Source organism: Pteropus vampyrus, unplaced genomic scaffold (assembly GCF_000151845.1).
Source record: "Pteropus vampyrus isolate Shadow unplaced genomic scaffold, Pvam_2.0 Scaffold91, whole genome shotgun sequence".
NCBI classification, from domain to species: domain Eukaryota; kingdom Metazoa; phylum Chordata; class Mammalia; order Chiroptera; family Pteropodidae; genus Pteropus; species Pteropus vampyrus.
The window spans coordinates 8,430,241-8,449,850 of record NW_011888872.1 but is presented as its reverse complement, the minus strand read 5'-3'; the positions used below and the strand labels follow the sequence as shown (position 1 = coordinate 8,449,850).

Genomic DNA, 19,610 nt, shown 5'->3' with positions numbered 1-19,610 from the left:
TTTAAAACAGCTCTATGTAAATCTAATCTAGCTCAACTGGCAAGTTCAGGAAGAAGCATAATAAAATAAACCTAATATAATAAAAGGAAAAATTTGGACTGTGACTTTATTTTGAAGTAAAAAGGTCATTTCCAAGAAATGCTTATCACATAAAAGGATAGCTTGCAGGTATATAATGAAGCACTAAACAGTCAATGTACTTTTTAGTAAGCATTTATAATGCTTTATCACTGAAAATTTATTCCGCATTAGTGTAACATGAAAAGAAAAAAAATTATATCGAAATATAGTGATACTTATTTAAACATGTCTTATGCAATACCTACACAACGCCAAGCAATCTGAATGAGAAAAAAAAAAAAGAAAGAAAGAAAAAGCACACAGGTACTCAGAATTTTGGAATTTACAAATATTCTATTTGATATTCCACAAACAAAGCTATGCATTATAGTCACAAATGCAAAGATTATTTAAAGATATCATGACTCATGTGAATATTATCATAGTTATAGAATTTCATTTTATGAAAAGGCCAAGAAGAACGTACATTTTTACATAAAAATATTTTTGCATAACTCAAGAAACCATGGCTTTACTTGTGTTTTATTATTTTCCAGATCTTTGTTAACGTAAGTGCATCTGAATATCACTTAATGCGAAACTGCATTTACAAAATTAATCTGTCCTTCAATATTTTGTATTTTGGAGATATTCTTGCATAAACCTTCTCTGAAAGCATTATAAATCTATTTTTTATAAGAAAATACACCCTAAGGGATATGATAAGGAATATTTTGTCTTTAGAATTATTGAACTGTAGTATCTCATTTGTTCTGATTTTTTTCTTTCTTTCCTCAGTGATTGCCCCAGAGAAGGCTATGGACAAATAATACATGGTAATTTATTCATCCATCATGTAAAAATTAGAATGATAATAAAAATGTTTTTCTAAGCAATGAAATTCTTCTTTATTTTGAATTTTAATATTATAATAACTCCCATTGGTAACAAGTGAAAAATGAATAAAGATAGTGCTAGCTGAATTGTTTTCTTTTATTATCATTAGTTTATCAGGTTGTTAGTCACTAACCTAAGTTCTATAATTCTTTTTGATCATTTATTTTAGTAATTGAAAAAAATACTGGGATCACTTCTTTGTTTGAAGTTGTCTTTGGATCAAAGTCTTCTGAAATGAATAGCTTGCCTTACTATTCAGGAAGAGTTCTAGAAAGATGCTTGCCTAGTTGTAGCAATGGCTATTAGCAATTAAATCTTCTGTCAAATTAACTGGATTAATCTGACAGAACGAGATAGTTTTTGGAGGTCCCTTGAAGCTGATCAACCAATGGATAGAAGTAATAAGTTATGTGTTTGTGCTTGTTCCTGGCTCATCTTTCTATGGTGAGATTACGTTACTTCGGCTTCCATTTAGTTAAGGATTATAATTTACACCAACACATCCAGAAGTATTTTCTCATCTATGGTTATTCTAATCTGGTTCATTTCTCAAGATCTTGCTTACAGACACTTTGACTACTCCTAAATCACTGATGAATCATGATAGAACTTTTGTACATACATGCTTTCTCTCTATTTTATCTTTATTCAACTGGCTAACTGACCTGGACCTACTTTATATCATTTTGGCATAAAATCTGAGCTAAACAATAGATTAGATTTTTAAATATTACATGTTATATAGTGATGTGCTGAACATATGTTTACAATATGTTGCTAAAATAAAAGCAAATGTTGCAAAACATTTGTACACCATGACCTTATATTTAAAAAAACACATATTACACAATGTTATATATTATTTAATATGAAGAGTATTATGTGTTATAAGAGCTGTTGAAGACATTAATTTTTTTTCTGAAGACTGAAACGGTAGCTACTTTTGTATCTTTTGCTTCCTCTAGCTTCCAAATAATAAATATTATTCTAATTAGGAACCAAAAGTTGCTTTAAAATAGACTCATTTTGACTATTTTGTAGGTCAAAATTAGTGGGAAATTTAGTCTCCAATTTAAATATTCATTTAAAATGTACATACCGTAATATAAATAATGTGGTCAGGCCTAGATTGTCCTAAGTAGTGAGAGAATTAGTTTCGACTATATTTTAACAGAATATTTACCTTTATTTTGATTGCTTATTTTAAATTGTTGAGTAGAGAAAAAAGTCATTGTAGAAAATTTAAAATATATAAAAGATGAACAAAAAGAAATTAAAATGTATTCACAATCTCAACAGCAGGTGCTATAAAGATTTTGAAGAAACACTGTAGAAAAGCAATTTTGTTACTGTGGCCTCTTGTCAATTTCATAATAACAAAAAATAGAAAATACTAATTATTTCTTCACTGCTTATTGGCTAAACTAATTTTACTTAATTGAGGAATTTAAATTATTTCAATAAAATATTTCAAATCTATATTTAGACTGATCACCTAGGAAGTGTGATAGAAGGGTGAAGCAATCTCACAATTATATGACTAATCCATTCAAAGAACAAATAACAATCCAAATACAGTAAATATAATAGTAATTTAAATACTCTTAGAATTTCTTATTTTGCCTTTGAGGTAACTGTTTTCATAATGTTCCTCTTATTCACCTTGCCCTTTGCTCCCATTGGTAACAAGTAAAAAATGAATAAAAGCTCTGAGCACACTGACGATCTGAATCTCCAAATTCTTTGATCATCTCCTCGCATTTCTCTTTTGATTTAAAGAGCCTTGACCACTTGACCTATGCCCCATATGTAAGCCTGTGGTGTGTTGAAAAAATTGCAATCCTCATGGATATTTTATGGCTAGTAAAAACATTTAATCAGACAGTCTAGAGAAAAGATGCTTGTGTGGAAAGTATGCTGCTCTAACATCCCCTTGAGGGAAGTATATTGTGTGGCCCTTTGCTCTGTTGATAGCTGATTGGACCACCAATAGGCATCCACCCCCAAAGCTAAAATCTGATCAAAGGTTTATGAGGCAACATGATTTGAAATCTCTGCTCAATAAGACAAGGGTAAGTAATGAATCCACTATATTCTCTGTTTAGGGAAGTTTGAATACATAATATACATAGAGTCAACAGTTAATGAAGGTGCAGCAAAAGCCAAAAGACATGCACAGGAAAAGGCAGTGAGTAGAAACCATGAAGTAGGAGACACCATGAGTAGCAGAAGACATGAAAAAGTAGAAGCTATAACCAAGCAGAAGCAAATCAGAAGTGAGGAGAAGAGTAGCAGGAACATCAGAACAAAAGACAGAGGATGAGTGGCCATTATGATAGAACACGGAGAAGGGAAACTCAAGTGACAGCAGATGAAGGGATGGCAGAATACCTCGGCCTTTGGAGCCACATTATGTGTTGAACAACCTTCCAGTTCTTGAATTTCATTCTAATTTCCAAAAGACTTGTTTGTGTTGTGACTAAAATTATTTCCTGTTCATATCTACTCCTACTGTGTTTTAATAATAAACCTTAATTAACTAAGACAACCTAAATATCTGTCTATTCCTTAGGTCCTAAAAAAATTTAACTAACTCAGAAAAACAATGTGAATTACTATAAAATATTATAGAAACAATATTATTGTTCTAAAGTGTTGACCAGTAATGGTCTTCTGGAATTATTTTTAGTGAATAGATAAAAATGTTTAGCCATGCTAAACAAAGTATTATCAAGCATTTAAACATATATATTCTCTTAAGTGGATTAGAAATGTTCTATTATTATCTGGTAAAAGTTACCAATTGGCTTAACAAATCCTTTCTTTGTATATAGTAGTTAATTCAGTCAAAGATGTTCGACTATACATGACTTCCAAGTTACAGGGTCCGAATTAATGAGTTTTTGTTATAATAAAAAGGATTCTAAAATTCCAGTTTAAAAGTAAATAACTGAGCGTATAGACATCTATGTAAATTAATATATTTTATATTTCAATGGGTCTTTATATAGGATACCACTAATCTGTAGGAAAACTAACTTACAAAATGTGAACTCTAGTATTTCTCTGAAGCTTGTGCTATGAATTATTTTTAATAATTACTCATTTTTCTCATCTTTAGAAAACAATCAGCATTTTCAAATTATTCAAACATCTTCAAGTCGCCAAGATATTTTCACAGAAAATACTACCGATACCATAGGATAGTAAAATATAGGTAGGCAAACAATCATATAATAAAACACATTTTTCTAAGACTAAAACTTTTAAAGATCATCAATTAATGTTTTACAAGATCTTCAATATTTCTCTTATTTTGCATCTTAAACCATTTTGCCTTAATGAAGACTATGTATGCTCCCATAAATGGAAGCTAAACTGGAATATATTTATTACAACTAACCTATAGTTGAGTGTACAAAGTCATCACCTTTTAAATTATGTATCTGCTTCAGCAGGTAGCAGATGCATAACTGTTGGCTATTGACTATGTGAGAAATTGAAATCCATGATCACAATATTTGGTCTCACATTCTCTGACAGGTAAGCAATTGATAAGGTATGAATTGTTAGTGGCTTTCTTTTGAGTAAAATTAAAAATGTAAGAAATTATAGAAAATTTTCTAATCCATATTTGTCTACATAGTAAAACAAGTGATTTGTCATTGAATCACTTTAGATCATCATTGAACATTAAGGCTGTCCTAATGATTAGAGGTGTTTTTAAATAGAAGTTCTTGAACACTTTTTAGTCTTTTCAACTCAGTAGGCATTAACTCTCTAAGAAGCTGAATCATTATGAGCTCTTAAAAAAGACCAAATGCTCCAAATACAAAAAAAAAAAATGTTTTCTTTAAAATGAATAAAATTCTAATAACATATCTCACAATAAGATAGGCAATAGGCTAAATGCAAAAAAAAAAAAAAACTTATTAATGGAAAGGAGTGTCTGATTTGAGTATTTATCCTTGATTTTCTGGATCAATGATAGTGTTAAAATGCTACCTCCCCCAAAATAAATAGATAAACAAACAAAAAGAGCAAATAAATAAGAAACTCAAAAGTATGAAGAAAGTGGTAGATGTTTAGGAACCAGCTTTTTCCTAATAAAACAACAACAACAAAAAAACATTTGACCAACAGGCTGTGGTCTTTTACATTTGGTGACATTTGGTTATATAAAAGAAACATTCTTTTTCACAGAAACCAAGGGAATAGTAAGTTCAGGATTTTTCTTCTGAAACTTTTCTGTTTTTCTAACTATATCTACCTCAGCCACTGTTATAACTCGAACTTTTAACAATGAAGAGAATTTGATGAATTTGATCAATATTAATCTGGAATCTTACATTCTGTGAGCACAGCCTTTTGCAATAGCACCAAGGAAATGATTTAGGGAACAATTAATAACTGATCCTGATTTCAAGATGAATTATTAACCTGCACAAAAGAGTAATATTCTACAACATTTGAACATTTTATATTTCATACAAGCAACAGATTATTCACAAAAATAGATCCAACTCTTTTATATATTAAGCCTTCACACTACAATTTGCCCAATCTATGTAGTTATTTGAACGTGCAAGGAAAAACTGTACTATTCTTTATAATTCTCATAAATTTAAAATGTGGATGATTCAAATGGGCTTCCCCTAAATTTTATTCCAATTTTGATATTTTTCTAAAGATCACTAACAAGTGCCAACTCCCTCTGGCTGTCTTACCTTTTTTGTTTTTCACTATGGTTTCTATATTTTATATGCAATATCTCTCAAATTTTTGCTAAAAATAATCACTTATAAGCTGTCTTTTCTTTCCTTTTCTTTTCTTTATATATACTTTCAGCCATAAACAACAATAACAACAACAACAATAAAACATGACAGCAGCAAAGAAACAAAGCAGCTCCTATCCAAGGCAGATAAAATATACCAGTCACTCAGAGGCAATGACTGACAGAACTCTACAAATCAAGTGACTGTTGTGTGAAGGTAGAAGCAGAAGATTCCCTTTTGCAGTTCTCTGCTCTTCAGGCACTGAACTGAACATTTGCCTCATGCTAACAAGAGCCGGTCCCTAGAAATTTCTTATCATTTTAAGTAGCCTACGAAGTGGCAGCCTGATCTGATCAAAGCAATCTAACCCAATTTAAGTGCCACTGGTTGATATTTTGCATTCTTTTATTGCTTTCTATTTTTATCCACATAAAAAATGGCGATAACTAATATTTAGTTGATCTTTTCATTCTGGTAATAAAATGGTAATACAAAGATCTTATTATCCATTCCAGACATCCATCATAGTACTCTTCTCAATAACATACTACTAAGAGCGTTTCTTCATTATATCTAAGTTGAAAATGAGGTTAAGCACTTGGCTGTAGATTCCTTTTCCCTCTAATACTTAGATACTGAACTACAAATAAAAGTACTTGAACTTCAACCCTTGACACTCATAATGTGGATTAATGCCTTCTGCAATTTTGTCTCTGCATCTTAGATTAAACCATTTTCTGTGAGAAGCCTAATAGTTCAAAGGTCTGCCAACTAAAATATATTTTCAACTCCAGAGAGTTCATTCTTATAAGAAGACGAGAGAAAATGACATTTGAAATGGAGAAGTAGGAAGAGTAAATGTTGGTAGGAAGAAAGAGCAGGAGAGCAGAAAAAGAGACATAGGTGTAAGGTATAAAGAAACCAAAATAATGCAAAAAAGCAAGGAAGCATCAAAAATCATGAGTTTATTAAAATCCATTTTTATATGGATGCAGAGGTCTCCCTAAGCCTTCCTGTGATAAGGACATTTTGTAAATTGTTATTAATTTAAAAGACCAAAAAAAAAAAAAAAAAAGGAAGAAGAAAGAAAATGAAAGAAAAGAAAGGAAAAAAGGCAGAAAAAAGGCAGAAAAAAGAAAAAGAAAGAAAACAAAAGCTTCCCTTGCATTCACTACATATTTAAAGTAGTTATTTATATGAGAATTAGGACTCACTTATGGTTGATAGGAACAAGTTTAGTTTTCAAATTTTCAACGTATTGAAACCTCCAAAGGTTATAGCACTAGTAATTTTTTGAAGTTACTAGAAAAAGAGAGAAAGAAAATAATTGGGACTATAGAAGCATGCAATATATCAGTACAAAGGCAAAATTTTCAGAAAAAAATTATAGAGAAACACATAGACTAATGAGTTTGGATGTATCGTTGGGAGTTATTGGGAACCAAATTTGAAATTGAGACAGTCTGGATCACTCTCTCAGAGTACATCAGGCTATGTACTTTGGCAGACAGAAAAATGCAGAATAAGACCAATGGCCTATACAGACCTTATTAATAATGCATTTGAGGAAATATCACAGAGATGAAAAATTTGTTTTGCATTATTTACAGTTTTTAAAAGACTTATTAAGGCAATTAATATTATGGAGTAGGCAAGAGACTGTCCAACACTTACCTTTTATGCAATTAATTCATGTATTAGTCACAATGCAATATTCAGTCTAACTTGAATTCTCTTGGTAATAATTTGTGAATGAATAGTTTATATTAGCATATATTTCTACAATAATTATTTTATGTGAAATACTCTACAAGTTGTCTTTTTAACCCATTAATGCAAATAATTATTCATCTTCATGTTAAAAGAATGTGACTTTACAGTTCTGTCCCATTTACCTTTATTGAAGAACCCCCTCACTATCCAGAGAAGAAATTATTTGCATTAAAAAATGGTGATTCTTTTAGCAACTTCTATATAAAATTACTTTATGATGGTAGATTGCTGTTTTCAATATTGGAATTGATTAAGGAGGCAAGATTATCTGACTGTCCCTTTATTCCTATCCTAGACAGAGACTGGAGAACTGAAGATAATACACCTTTCTGCTCACCTTCCAGTCCACGATTCTGCAAACACTGACCTTAATGTAATTCTAAGTGCAGATAACAAATATATTTTAGCAATAATATAAGCTAATGGACATCAAAGAACTGAGATTGGTCTGGGATTGTGTGCAGAGACATTCTATTCGTAATCTGAAAAATCAAAGCATATATATATTTGACACTGACATGACCACTATTTATAGAGATGGTTCTTTTTTAAAAAGTACCCTCTCCACACAGGAAAATCTTTTGATTTTTTAAATGAAAACAAGCCCTCCTTCTCCATTTAAAGATTCTCAACAGCTTTTCCTATTAGGAGGGAAATCATGGAAACAAAGAATCTGACAGAGATGGCCCTGGGAATTCAAATCTGCCCTTTCTCAAAAGAACCTTAACAAAAGGCTATACCCTGGCTTGTCCATGGAAGATTCTATTGTTGCATCTAAACTACTGACACGGGAATGGCTGAAAAAGAAACAAATCTGCTATCTCTTACAGTCCCACGAGTCTGAAAATTTGCAGCTTTCACCAACTACCTAGTCTTCCAGAGCCGAGATCGGATAGTCTTATACTACACATAGTTTATTTTCCGTACCAAGTAACATGTGCTGTAAACTGGGGGGTTAGGGAGGAGGTAGAATGGAGATGAGAAAGGATAGAGTGACTATAGGAAACAGCAGAGCAATTCTTACTAAATGTAGAGAAATTTGGGAAGGTTTCCATTCAAATTTAATCATTTAAGTTTAATATTAATTCTCAATGTAAGACAATCACTTATATTAGAGTTGATATAATTCTAGTGGAAACTTTCTTAAAATACATCCATTGAGATATTTCATATTAATTTCACAATGTCATTGATATCTTAGGTATGATATAATTTTTAGACACAGTGGTGGTATATGTCTGTGACAATATATATTCACCTTGGTTTCATACAAACATATGACTCACTGGGGGATAAATGTAATAAATCAGTCTTTCATTAAACTACAAGCTATATTGTGATATAGATATTTTTATTTTTTACTGGGTAGGAAATGCACTCCAGGTGGAAATCTCTGCTTATTTATTCATTGTGAGTTCGATTTGCATTATTTGCTATGTAAATTCCTCCATCTCCTCAAAGTTGATAATAACATGAGTTCTTGATGGAACTTGGGGTTCTTCATATATCTGTCCTCTATTCCCCACATAAAACAAAGGCACAGGAAATGAAAATGTTACCAGATCATTGAATGCTCTTTCCAGTGACTGTTGACAAGTTAAGGCATTTGCAGTCCTGTCCGAGGAGGCACCGAAACCTTATAATCATTCATTTAAGTTAAGTAATTTAAATGTAACACATACTCTTAAAAAGGAGAAACTCCACTAACCAGCAGAAATCTTTATCCTCAGAGATATTATTCTGCAGAATATCCAGAAAAAAAAAGAGTATGCTTAATATCAGACACATAAGCCAAATGAAGAAAAATATCTAATAAGTGTAATTAGACTACAAACATCTATTTAAAAAATTCATTGATATAGCTAGAGAACAAAGAAGCACATTTGATTCAGTTAATTTCCATCAGATACTGGAGTTTAGGTAGTTACATTTGTAAGTTTAAAAATCAATGCTTTATAGCATGTTAAATATAAATACAATAAAAAGAATAAAGGAGAAGTCTAGAAAGGAATATATTCTTCACACAGATTTTCTAAGATTCAGGAAAAATCAAGAACATCTATAGCACATATCTGGCTTTGGGAAACTATTCTGTAAGTTGCCACTTTGCCTGCATCTATGCCCCAGAGCTGAAACTGGACCATGGTACTAGACCTGCTAAGTCTGTGCTCCTTTTCAGGAAGTGTGGAAGAGAAGAGATGGAGATTGAGAGGAGATGATATATACTTGAAAATTCTACTTGCGTGAGAGCTTTGAGAGATTATTTCAGGAGCTATTCTGTTTGAGATGATTTTTAATGCTTTCTATGATAGTTCATTAATTTAATTTTTCTTAAATCATGATTTGGTTATCTTTTTATTGCAATGATTGGAAAGACTCACTTTTTTGCTACTTTTAAATGAATATTAAAATATTTGAAGAAAAATCTGAGTTATAAGAAGCACAATGTTTCAAACAGTATGTATTTCATTAGATAAAGCTTGTTTTGAAGAAGTTTAAGACCACCATTTTGTTCCTCTAGAGGATGACTTATTGTCACTTGGAAGCACTGACAGTGGTTTGGAGAGCAGACTTCACCAACTCCTGTTTGGCACTTTCCAAGTATATAGAAAATTTTTTTACTATGACAATGAGAGATCAAAAGTTTGTTAGAACCATTTTATTTAAATAGCTAACAACTTTGTTATCATTAGAGGAGATTCTTTAATGTGGTCAGCAAAACCTGGAAAAGAGAAACCTAAACATATGTAAAGAAATAAAATAAATTTACTCTTAAAAGGATGCTACTACTCAAAATAAAGTCACAGTCTTTATATCTTTTCAGGTTCTCTAGTTCACAACCAAATAAAATTCAGTCCATGCATCTTTTCTGACTCGTCATTCGGCATGCATATCACAGATTTGAAGGGTTTTGGTTATTTTTGTGGAAATATGATTAGGATGTAAAAATTCATCATGTAAATACTCTTAATGAACAAGAAAAAATATTTAGAAAATTGACTTTCTGTATATATAACATGGAAAAACATATTTTCCTATGTAAAACTGGTTGAATTTAGAAGGGTTTAATAGTAACTTTCAAAACGAAAGGAATTGTATCCTTTTCTACATTTCAGTTAAGAGATAAAAACACTAAGTGAAGGAAATAAGATCCACAAATTTGGTCATAAAGAGAACTTCTGGAGTTCAAGATTTGGCAAAATATCTATGTTACCTGCCTTATCCAAAGGTCTGTAGAGGTGTTTGCACCTTATGTTAAAAATATATTTGTCACCTCTTTTCCTACTTAGAGGTAGGAGCTATAGCAGTAAAGTCTTCAGCTGCACAGATTTCAAAATGAATTTTTACAACCCAGATGATGGACTGGTATACTTCAAAAGTGAATTCATGAATTTTATAAAATCCTTTCTCTTGCTTTCTTTTTTTTCTTGACTAGCTTTCATCATAATGGAGGAACAACATTTTAAAAATTTTGAATAGGCACTTACTGGAATTACAGTTAATCCTGATACAATCTAGATGGGGAAGAATAGATGAAAAATGAAAATTTATCCTTCAAGGTAATAGCTGCAGACATCCAATAAAATCACAGTCCACCCTTCCGGGGACAGACACATGCAAATATGGCCACTCCGTATCATTTATTCTTTACATACTTCTAGAACCCAGATTCATTATTATAAAGTTTCACTATTGAAAACGGCAATAGAAGGTTTTTAAAAAAATGGCCAATTCAAACAAAGCTACATGGTGACAAATCTAAGTGAAATAAATAATTGTTAACTGTCAAAGATGCTTGACTTAGACTGGCTGCAACTTTCTCCCCATCTGTGAAAGAACATATTCTGTTTTCAGCAAAAGTAAAAAAGTGCTCCGTCACAATGGGGTACAGTGCAAGCTCAGTTAGGCTCAGACATCTTGGACCTATGAAATCTATTATCCCACAAAGGCCAACAGAATCCTTTAGAATCGTGGTGGTCAATGGAAGGCAAGTTAAAAGTATTCTCATCTCACCCTAATGTATTTTTTTTTTCCAGCTTGGGCTAAAAGGTAACAGCCTAATGTTGGCTGGATTCCATGCCTTGTATTAACTGGAGGGAGAAAGAACACTGTATGTTTCCTTTAGAAACTAGTGGCTAAGGAGTAGTGTCATTCTTCAGAGAACACAAGCCTATACCTCTCTTAAGAGCTAACAATGTTCTCTATGCAATAAGTGTCATGGTTAACACTGCTCTTGATTTTCCTTTTCTTACACTTGCTTCTTATATGAAAGCAGATTCTCTAAGAACGGAATGCCCGATCTGCATAACACAGACTATGATTGTAAGGGTTATCTTTAAAGGGCTATGTGGGATGTTTTATGTTGATTTTATGTATAGATGAATATTTGTTTATCCTAGTTGTAGTACTTAAAGCCTTTGGGGAACATGAAAAATATAAACCTAGATTCTGTTTCCATATAGCTGAGTTTGTCATGTGTCGTCAACCGCATCAGAAAAGTGGTTGCAAACAGCCAAGGACCAGCACCTACGCAACTCTTTCCACAGAATGCTTTGCTGTTGGAAAATTCCCATGAGTGGTTCCGCTTTGGCTAGTCACCCCTTTAGTGTAATCAGGTGAGGTTATTTTGATTGGCTTGCAGTAACCTATCATTGTCACTAGAGGGAACTCTAACAGAACAGTAAATTAAGACTGCTGTTTTTTTTAGGAATCTTTAAAAACCCCCTTATTTAATTTAATTTTACTAATATTAATTGAATGTAATTGTATGCAATAAACTAACAGTAAAACAACTTCATATTTTATGAGATATTATTCTGCCCAGCACAATGTGAAAATGTGTTCATATTTTACTATTCTTTTTTATAAATAAATTTTGTGTGTGTTTAGTACTTCCAGGAAATACAGTAAAACCTCATTAATTTGTACTCCTCTTTGAGTTAATGATAATATTAAAACTTTTTGGGCAGAATATGTATAATTCTTCATTCTGTATGAGCGGAGATCACCTGAGAAAAATTAAACAAACAAGTTGTGAAAGGCCAAGTTCAGGAAGAAAACTGATTGCAAATACTTTACTATATATTGATGGTATAACTTGCATAAAACAATGGACTAATTATGGATAATTCTTATCTACCCATTAAAGTCAGCAGTAGTAAGACTTTTCCTTAACAGGACTTTTCCAGCTATTTATTTGTGATCTTAAAAGCAATTAAAAACAAAACTTTAATTTTTTTTATTTTCTTTTTTATCTCTACAATTCAGACTTTTTCTTAATTCAGCCTGGCCTTCCCCCATATTTCATCTAGGTTGTTGAGGTTTTACTGTAGTGACTCTTTCTTAATTCTATAGTTAAACAGGAAAGCATTATTTTTCTGTAGAAGAGCCTGTGTTTTTAGTGTTCTCATGGCTGTTTGCTGAGGGCCGCAGACTTTGGGCATTGAAGGGTTGTGGATTGCTGTTTGATAGCAAAATATCACCACACAGAATTTCCAAACAGAAAAGATGGGGTACCACCAAGGCAAAGAAGAAGCCCAAGGAGTAGAGAAAAAGCCACTGTTGATCACATCACAAAGCAGAAATTTGATATTTGGTGTACATGTTATCTAAGTAAATATATCTGAAAGGATATCATCTAGAACCAATTGGAATGTCAGTAAATGTAACAATAGGAAATTCAGTTTGAGGCATATTCAAGCCAAATAATTTATATTTTTGATTAACCTCATCGATATGTATGGCTTCCCTTTTAAGAACCTTCAGTGGTAGAAATCACAAAACATTAAATTATGTTAAACAAAAAGAAAACAATAAAAAGATGCCCCAAAACCTAAATTAATTTTAAAGATGAAAATGAGACCATTAAGTCTTTTAATTTTCCATGGCAAACAGGCTACTTGATAAATGTTTGCAGGCAAACTGAACAAAACATGAAAAGTGTTAGTTCAATGGGGGAAGGTGAGTTGTTACCTAGATTGACCGTCAGTTTCACACGCCCCGCATCCAGCTCCAGGCGGAGAGTGTCAGCTGAGTCTCTAGAGGTGGTTGCCATGAGAATGCCATATGCACGCTGGGATCGAAACCGTAAGGACACATCTTCAGCCTCTGTGTGCATTACCACGGGGAGCTGGATTTTCATAAACATACTCCCATCATAGCTCAGAACTGTTGCCTCTATAGATGGGGAATGAATATAAAAGTTCTTGGTTAGTTTAGTAAATTTATACTTTGAAAAGGAAAAGTATGACCCATTACATCTTCCAGATAGCACACAAGACTACCAACTCAGCTCATCTTCTTCAGAAATGAGCAATTTTTTAAGCTGGGAAGAGAAGTCACCATAGGAAGAACTTCCTTTGTGAAGTATCTACTAAAATCCAGAAGAAGATATGGCTGTACTTCCCTTTTGGTTCCCGTAGCATTTTCTACCTATAGCATTAATGATGCTGGATCATCAATGTTTAGGCATGTGTCTCTTCTCAAGAGCCGAGATCGATTAATTTATGTATCCACAGGGCGAGCCTGGTTTGAAGCACTAGCAACTATTTAATGAATGTTTACATATGGCTAGGCTACTGATCAGCTCTGTAAAATTAGCCTTGGCTCCAAATCCTTCATCTGAAAAATGATAGGATCTCAGTTGCTAGAAGAGTATCTTTAGGGCCTTTGCTTGTCCTAAAAGTCGATAATTCTATAAGAGAAGCTAACTAGAACTTAAAACTGTCTGTAAGCACAGCCTTGGTATCCTAAAAATATTAAGCTATCCCCAAAATGTCAACCACTATGCATTTTGGTAATATTGAGAAAAGATAGGGGTGGGACTGAAGAGCTTGTGTGAATGTGTGCTACCAAACTAAAGTAGATTGCTTTAATAGAGAAGTTGCATAATACTGTGTTAAACACATAAAAAAAAGTAAATAGCAAAAACTGTTGACCACAAATTGACTGCTTTAAGAAACTGTCAGCACCCCTTAATGTTAAACACCATATGGTACTGCAGCACTGAAAGGCAAATATGAGACATTTTGCTTTTTCACTGATTCTAATAACTCAGAATACCATTTAATGAAAAAAAAAAAAAAGAAAAAAAGAAAAAAAAACCTACCTGGATTTAAAATAAACTAGGAAGTTCTCATTATCTTGCCTATGTACATGACAAAGCAATTAACTTTACTGATGCAACTGTGTTTATTATTAAGATTATATTTCTTGAGTTGTGATTTTGCAAGTTTATTTTTCAAAAAGTCAGGGAAGTCAAGTTTCCCTTCTAATATACATTAATCATTAGTTGTCATCATGAGACTGAATGCACATCCAGAACCGATAACCACTGAGGGTTCCAAGGTCTCTCCTTTAGCACTTTTTTCTTTTTTACCTACTTCTCGACTTAAGGGCTCTCTCTCAATTCACATGCCCACTCCCCCTAATATTTATTAACAGCCTTTCTTCTCTCTTGAGGTCCATCATCCATCCTTCATCTATTGTCTATTTGACATCTCTAAATTGAATACGATAGGCACCTTACTAAACTCTTAATTTACTCCCCACCAAAAATGAACAAACTCATCATGTTCCTTGTCCAGTGTTTTCCATTTCGGTAAATGATATAATCTCATTGCTCAGACCTGCAACTTTCTGATTTCTCTCTCATCTTCTCTGCCATGTCCAATTTATCTGCAAGTCTGCAAGTCTCGAAAGTACTAATTCCAGTCTATTTCCTTAATCTATTGCTTCTTACCCTTATCTCTAAAATGCTTCAGAATCTCCTCCAGTCTCTTACCCAGACCACTGTAATAGCTCCAACAGTCTCCCTATTTCTATTTTTTCCCTATACACAGTAGCTAAGCTAAACTTCTAAAGAAGTAAATCAGATCATATCACTTCATTGCTTAAACAAGCCCCCGATTCCCAGCCCCCACCAATACATTCCCACTGCAGTTAGAATAAAATCTGTACTCCTTTTTTCAACCTATAAGGTTTTGTGTGATCTGGCCCCAGCCTATCTCTCTAGCTTCAGCTTCTAGCATCTTCTTGCTTGTTTAATAAACACCAGCCACACCAATTTTATCTCTCATTCAAGTATTTGCACTCTGTCTTAAAGGTTTCGCCCCCAGATCTTTATATGGCTGGTTCCTTCAGCATTCAAATCTCTAGTCAAATGTTATTTCAGAGGGGCCTGCTGCAAGCACCCCTTTAATCCTCTTCCCAGTAATTTTATATCTATTTATCATTTAATTACTTTAAATTATCATTTGTTTGTATAGCATTATCTATCTTTGCCCTTTAGAATCTAAGTGTCAGGAGGGCAGAGAGTAGACTCTCCTATTCATTGTTCTATCAGTAGCTGAGTGACCAAAAAGTGCCAGGCACACAGTAGAGTCTCAAAAAATATTTATTGAATTCAGGATTGCACTTAATACTGAAGATATATATATATGAAGAACCTACTTCGATTTGGATATCAAGCTTATATATACACTCGCTAAAGAAACTGAGTATTCATTCTGACTATTGTAAGTAGAATCTAATTTTGGTAATGGATGCGAACAAAATATTTACTAAAGTCTACTTTGAAGGACTTAAACAATTGTGCTGCAAAAGACAGATTAGGAAAGGGGTCTGTTTACTAAAATGAGGGTCCCACAACTAGGCACTTATCTAGGCACAGGAAAAAAAAAATGTAATCCTCTCAAACTATAGTGGTTCTATATCACATCACATATTTTTTATAATTATATGAGAAGTTTCCCAAATGGAAGCCATATCACAAAAGACAACTTAATGCAGAAAATCTAGAAGCAGTTATTCAAAAATAATTAAAACATAACTGTAAAGTTGCAGTGAACTTTAAAAAAAAAAGTGTTTCTAGTATAACTACAGCTAATCATTTTCCATATCTATAAAATATCTGAATAAAAGTTTAAAGACTATTATCAGTTGTTCAGTTACTGTGGTATCATACAGATAAAAGGACTAAACATTTTAGTTTTCTCCTATTTAGTCTGTAAATCTGGTTTCTATTATTCAATAATCATATATTTTAAATGATCTCATATTCTTTTATGAAATTTAGCTTAATTTGATTAAAAACTAAGTAGCAGGAAAATTATTTTAGAAATACAGAGGATCATATACATAGTATGGAATACAATTCAAAGTAGATAAATAATCAGGATCATTGGTCTTTAACATCCTTCAAAAAGCTGCAGGATAAAATAACAATAACAAAAATAATAAAACATGAGTGCCCCTAAGTGCCATTTCGAACAATTCTCAATGTGAAAATAACTTGTTGATAAACGACAAATGAATGCTTAAATGATTCCTCATAATTAGAGTTAATGTTTAATTAGACAAGAAATGGAAAATGGACAAGATTGTAGTCTCAAGTTGCCAAATAAATGGTAAACAACATTCTGACATTTGAAGGTTATGCTATTTGGCAGCATCCTTTAACATCCGTAAAATTATTTTATTACTTAGAACACAAAAGTGTCCTTTAAAAGGCTATTTCCAATACAATACTATCCAGTGGGGGAAGAAAAGGTTTTGACTTTGTCTCCTATATCTCCTTCCCCCTTGTCGTTAAGTTTGATAAATTTGCTTTTCTGTGTTATTCCTCCTTGCAGTCTAAAGTGTACACCTGTGCTCAGTTTTGCCAAAAGGCAGTCACATATTGTGATCAACGATGAAAATCAGACAGGGAGCCAAATTATATTGCTTCGACATCTGTCCCTCCATCTGTTAGAGTTTTAACAAACAAATAAAAAGTAGACCTCTGATTATACTATATGCGAATAATCAAGAATAATTTCTATATGAGCAAGTCTCCACAAATTCCAAGTTTTATTAAAAATAAGGCAGGAGGGAAAGTGTTACATTTAATTTATGTTCAGGTAAACGCTATTTATATATTACTCTTTCTTAAGGGGTCAATACACATAAAATAAAATACTATTTTCCTAAGTCAGCAAATGCTCTGTTCTTTTATAAACTCCTTCATTTAACGCAGAATGAAGATTTCCTAATAATGTGATTATGACATCATTTCCCATGCTGCATTGTCCATGGACTTGAACATGCTTTTTAATTGCTTCAAATAATTATCTTTATAAATGATCAATTATTGCTCAATACTAGTAAAATAGAAACTTCATAAGTGTGTTTTGTTTTTAATTTCAAGAATTGTCGGTCAACTCTTATGTGATCAACAACTTTATGTGATCAACAACTTTACGTGATCAGAGTGTATCTAGAGTGGATGCACAAACCCCTTTCTTTTGAATTGGAAACACCGAGGGTTGGGCATGATTTTGCATTGACTGAACTAGGGCATAGCTGGGAACTGGACAGAAGCCCAATTTTGTGGTATTGAGCATGACAAGCATCCCACGTCATCTTGTTCTTGGGAGATGCCATAATATGAGCAAGAAAATTAACTCTGAAAAGCAAAGACTTCTCACAATACGCTGGGTACTTCAGAAACAAAAAACACACAAAACACAACCAACCTGGAGACAAAGAAATCAGTAGAAATTTCCAGCTGCCTGTCAGAGAAAAATGTATACTGAATCCCAGTGATGAAGTTTGCTATTAAATTCTCATTTTCAAATCTGCATATGCTTGCCACCCTTCCTTCTAATTATTGCAATATATAAATATTCCCTTTCCTTCATTCTGGCTCATGAAGCTCTACAAATTCTATTTTTATTACTGCCATATGTAGTAGCGGAATATTGCCACAGGGTGGTATACCATGCATATTTAACTGCAGGCTTTTGTAATTCGTGTGACAGTTCGGTTATATCCGTTTCTAGCTTCGCTTAAGCAGGAGGCATCAGAATATCTCACAGCTTTTGGAGTGATTAAAATGAAAACAAATTCTGAAATCATACAGGTCTGCTGATCTCATATTATACCTAACTGCAATACACCTTGTAAGCTTTGCCGCTTTGTTGTTGCTGACTGCTTTTGGCAATTTCTAAAAATGAAACTGTACAAACAAACTGAGATTATAAGGGAAAATTAGAAAATTAAATTTACAGAGACTATATACCTTACAAATGAAAACTGCAGAGAAATGGCTAACTTCTAATGACAAGTCACATGAACTGCAATTAGATACTAGGAGAATGAAAGAATCCACGTGATTAAAATACTTACCCATCTATTGACCTATCTAATTGTATAATACTGAACAGTGACAATAGTTTGGTAGGTAACTTAAGATTGTTATTAGATTGTTAAGTTATTCTTAAATTTTATATTGATGTTGATAACAGAGCTCATAAGCTGATGAAACACCTTATTAAGATCAAGAACCAAAGTTACATTTCAACTTCGGATTCTTTAAAATCATCTTTTTCTCTGGAAAATGTTAGATTAAATGAATTAAATTATTTCAGAAATGAAGGGCAAAAAGCAAGGCTAAATATGCATGGCTTAAAAAATAGATGCCAGTTACTTTCAAGCTAAGTGTCTAATAGAGCAATGTGATTTAGTGCCTGAAAGGACAATGGACAAAGTCATCAATATTTTATTATATTGACTTTTTTGTTGTTCCATTGTTGAAAATGAGTGGCAATGGGTGTAGAGACTAACACATTTATCTGAACCTCTTAGGGTAGTTGTAAGGATATGCTTAGACCTATTTGTTCTGCTATTTCTTCCTTTAGTCTGGTCTGCAAAAGAACTATGGCAGTTATCACCCTTCATTCTTCCTTTAACCTTTATTCTTCTCTTAATGGGAGAGGAAAAGAAAAAAAAAATGTAGCTTGGTCTCTTACTAAAGAAGGGAATAGAGAAACCTGCTCAGAGCTTCAATAGACACATGAAGACTTAATATCAAATAGTTAAATAAATCTTCTGTGGTCAGCTGGGTCTGAGGCAAAGGTAAGTGTTTTTGAAATTAGGGTGCGCTTCTGAAAAGGTTGGTGTAAACCGGATGATTTAAAGTCAGCTTACTTTTCAAATTTCAGTGACTAAGTTGAGTTGAGCGAAATGAGCAGGCTAACCTAAGTCTCATGCAATGTCAGTGAGGTTGCAAACTTATAGCTTAGCTTGTTCCAAATGCTATTTTTTGGCATAGATATTAGTACT

General features: G+C 32.7%; 1 protein-coding gene across 16 annotated transcripts in view; it reads right to left on the bottom strand.

The window, feature by feature from the left end:
• Window positions 1–19,610, bottom strand: part of NRXN1 (neurexin 1) — a 1,047,547-nt gene that overhangs the window by 548,067 nt on the left and 479,870 nt on the right. For 9 of the 16 annotated variants that reach the window (XM_023532814.1, XM_023532816.1, XM_023532823.1 and 6 more), the window contains 2 exons: window positions 13,482–13,685; window positions 10,997–11,023 (listed from right to left, as the gene is read on the bottom strand). In XM_023532814.1, the coding sequence (XP_023388582.1) occupies window positions 10,997–11,023; window positions 13,482–13,685 (231 nt within the window). The remainder of the gene's footprint in view (window positions 1–10,996; window positions 11,024–13,481; window positions 13,686–19,610) is intronic. The other 7 variants (XM_023532819.1, XM_023532824.1, XM_023532826.1 and 4 more) reach the window with 1 other exon arrangement.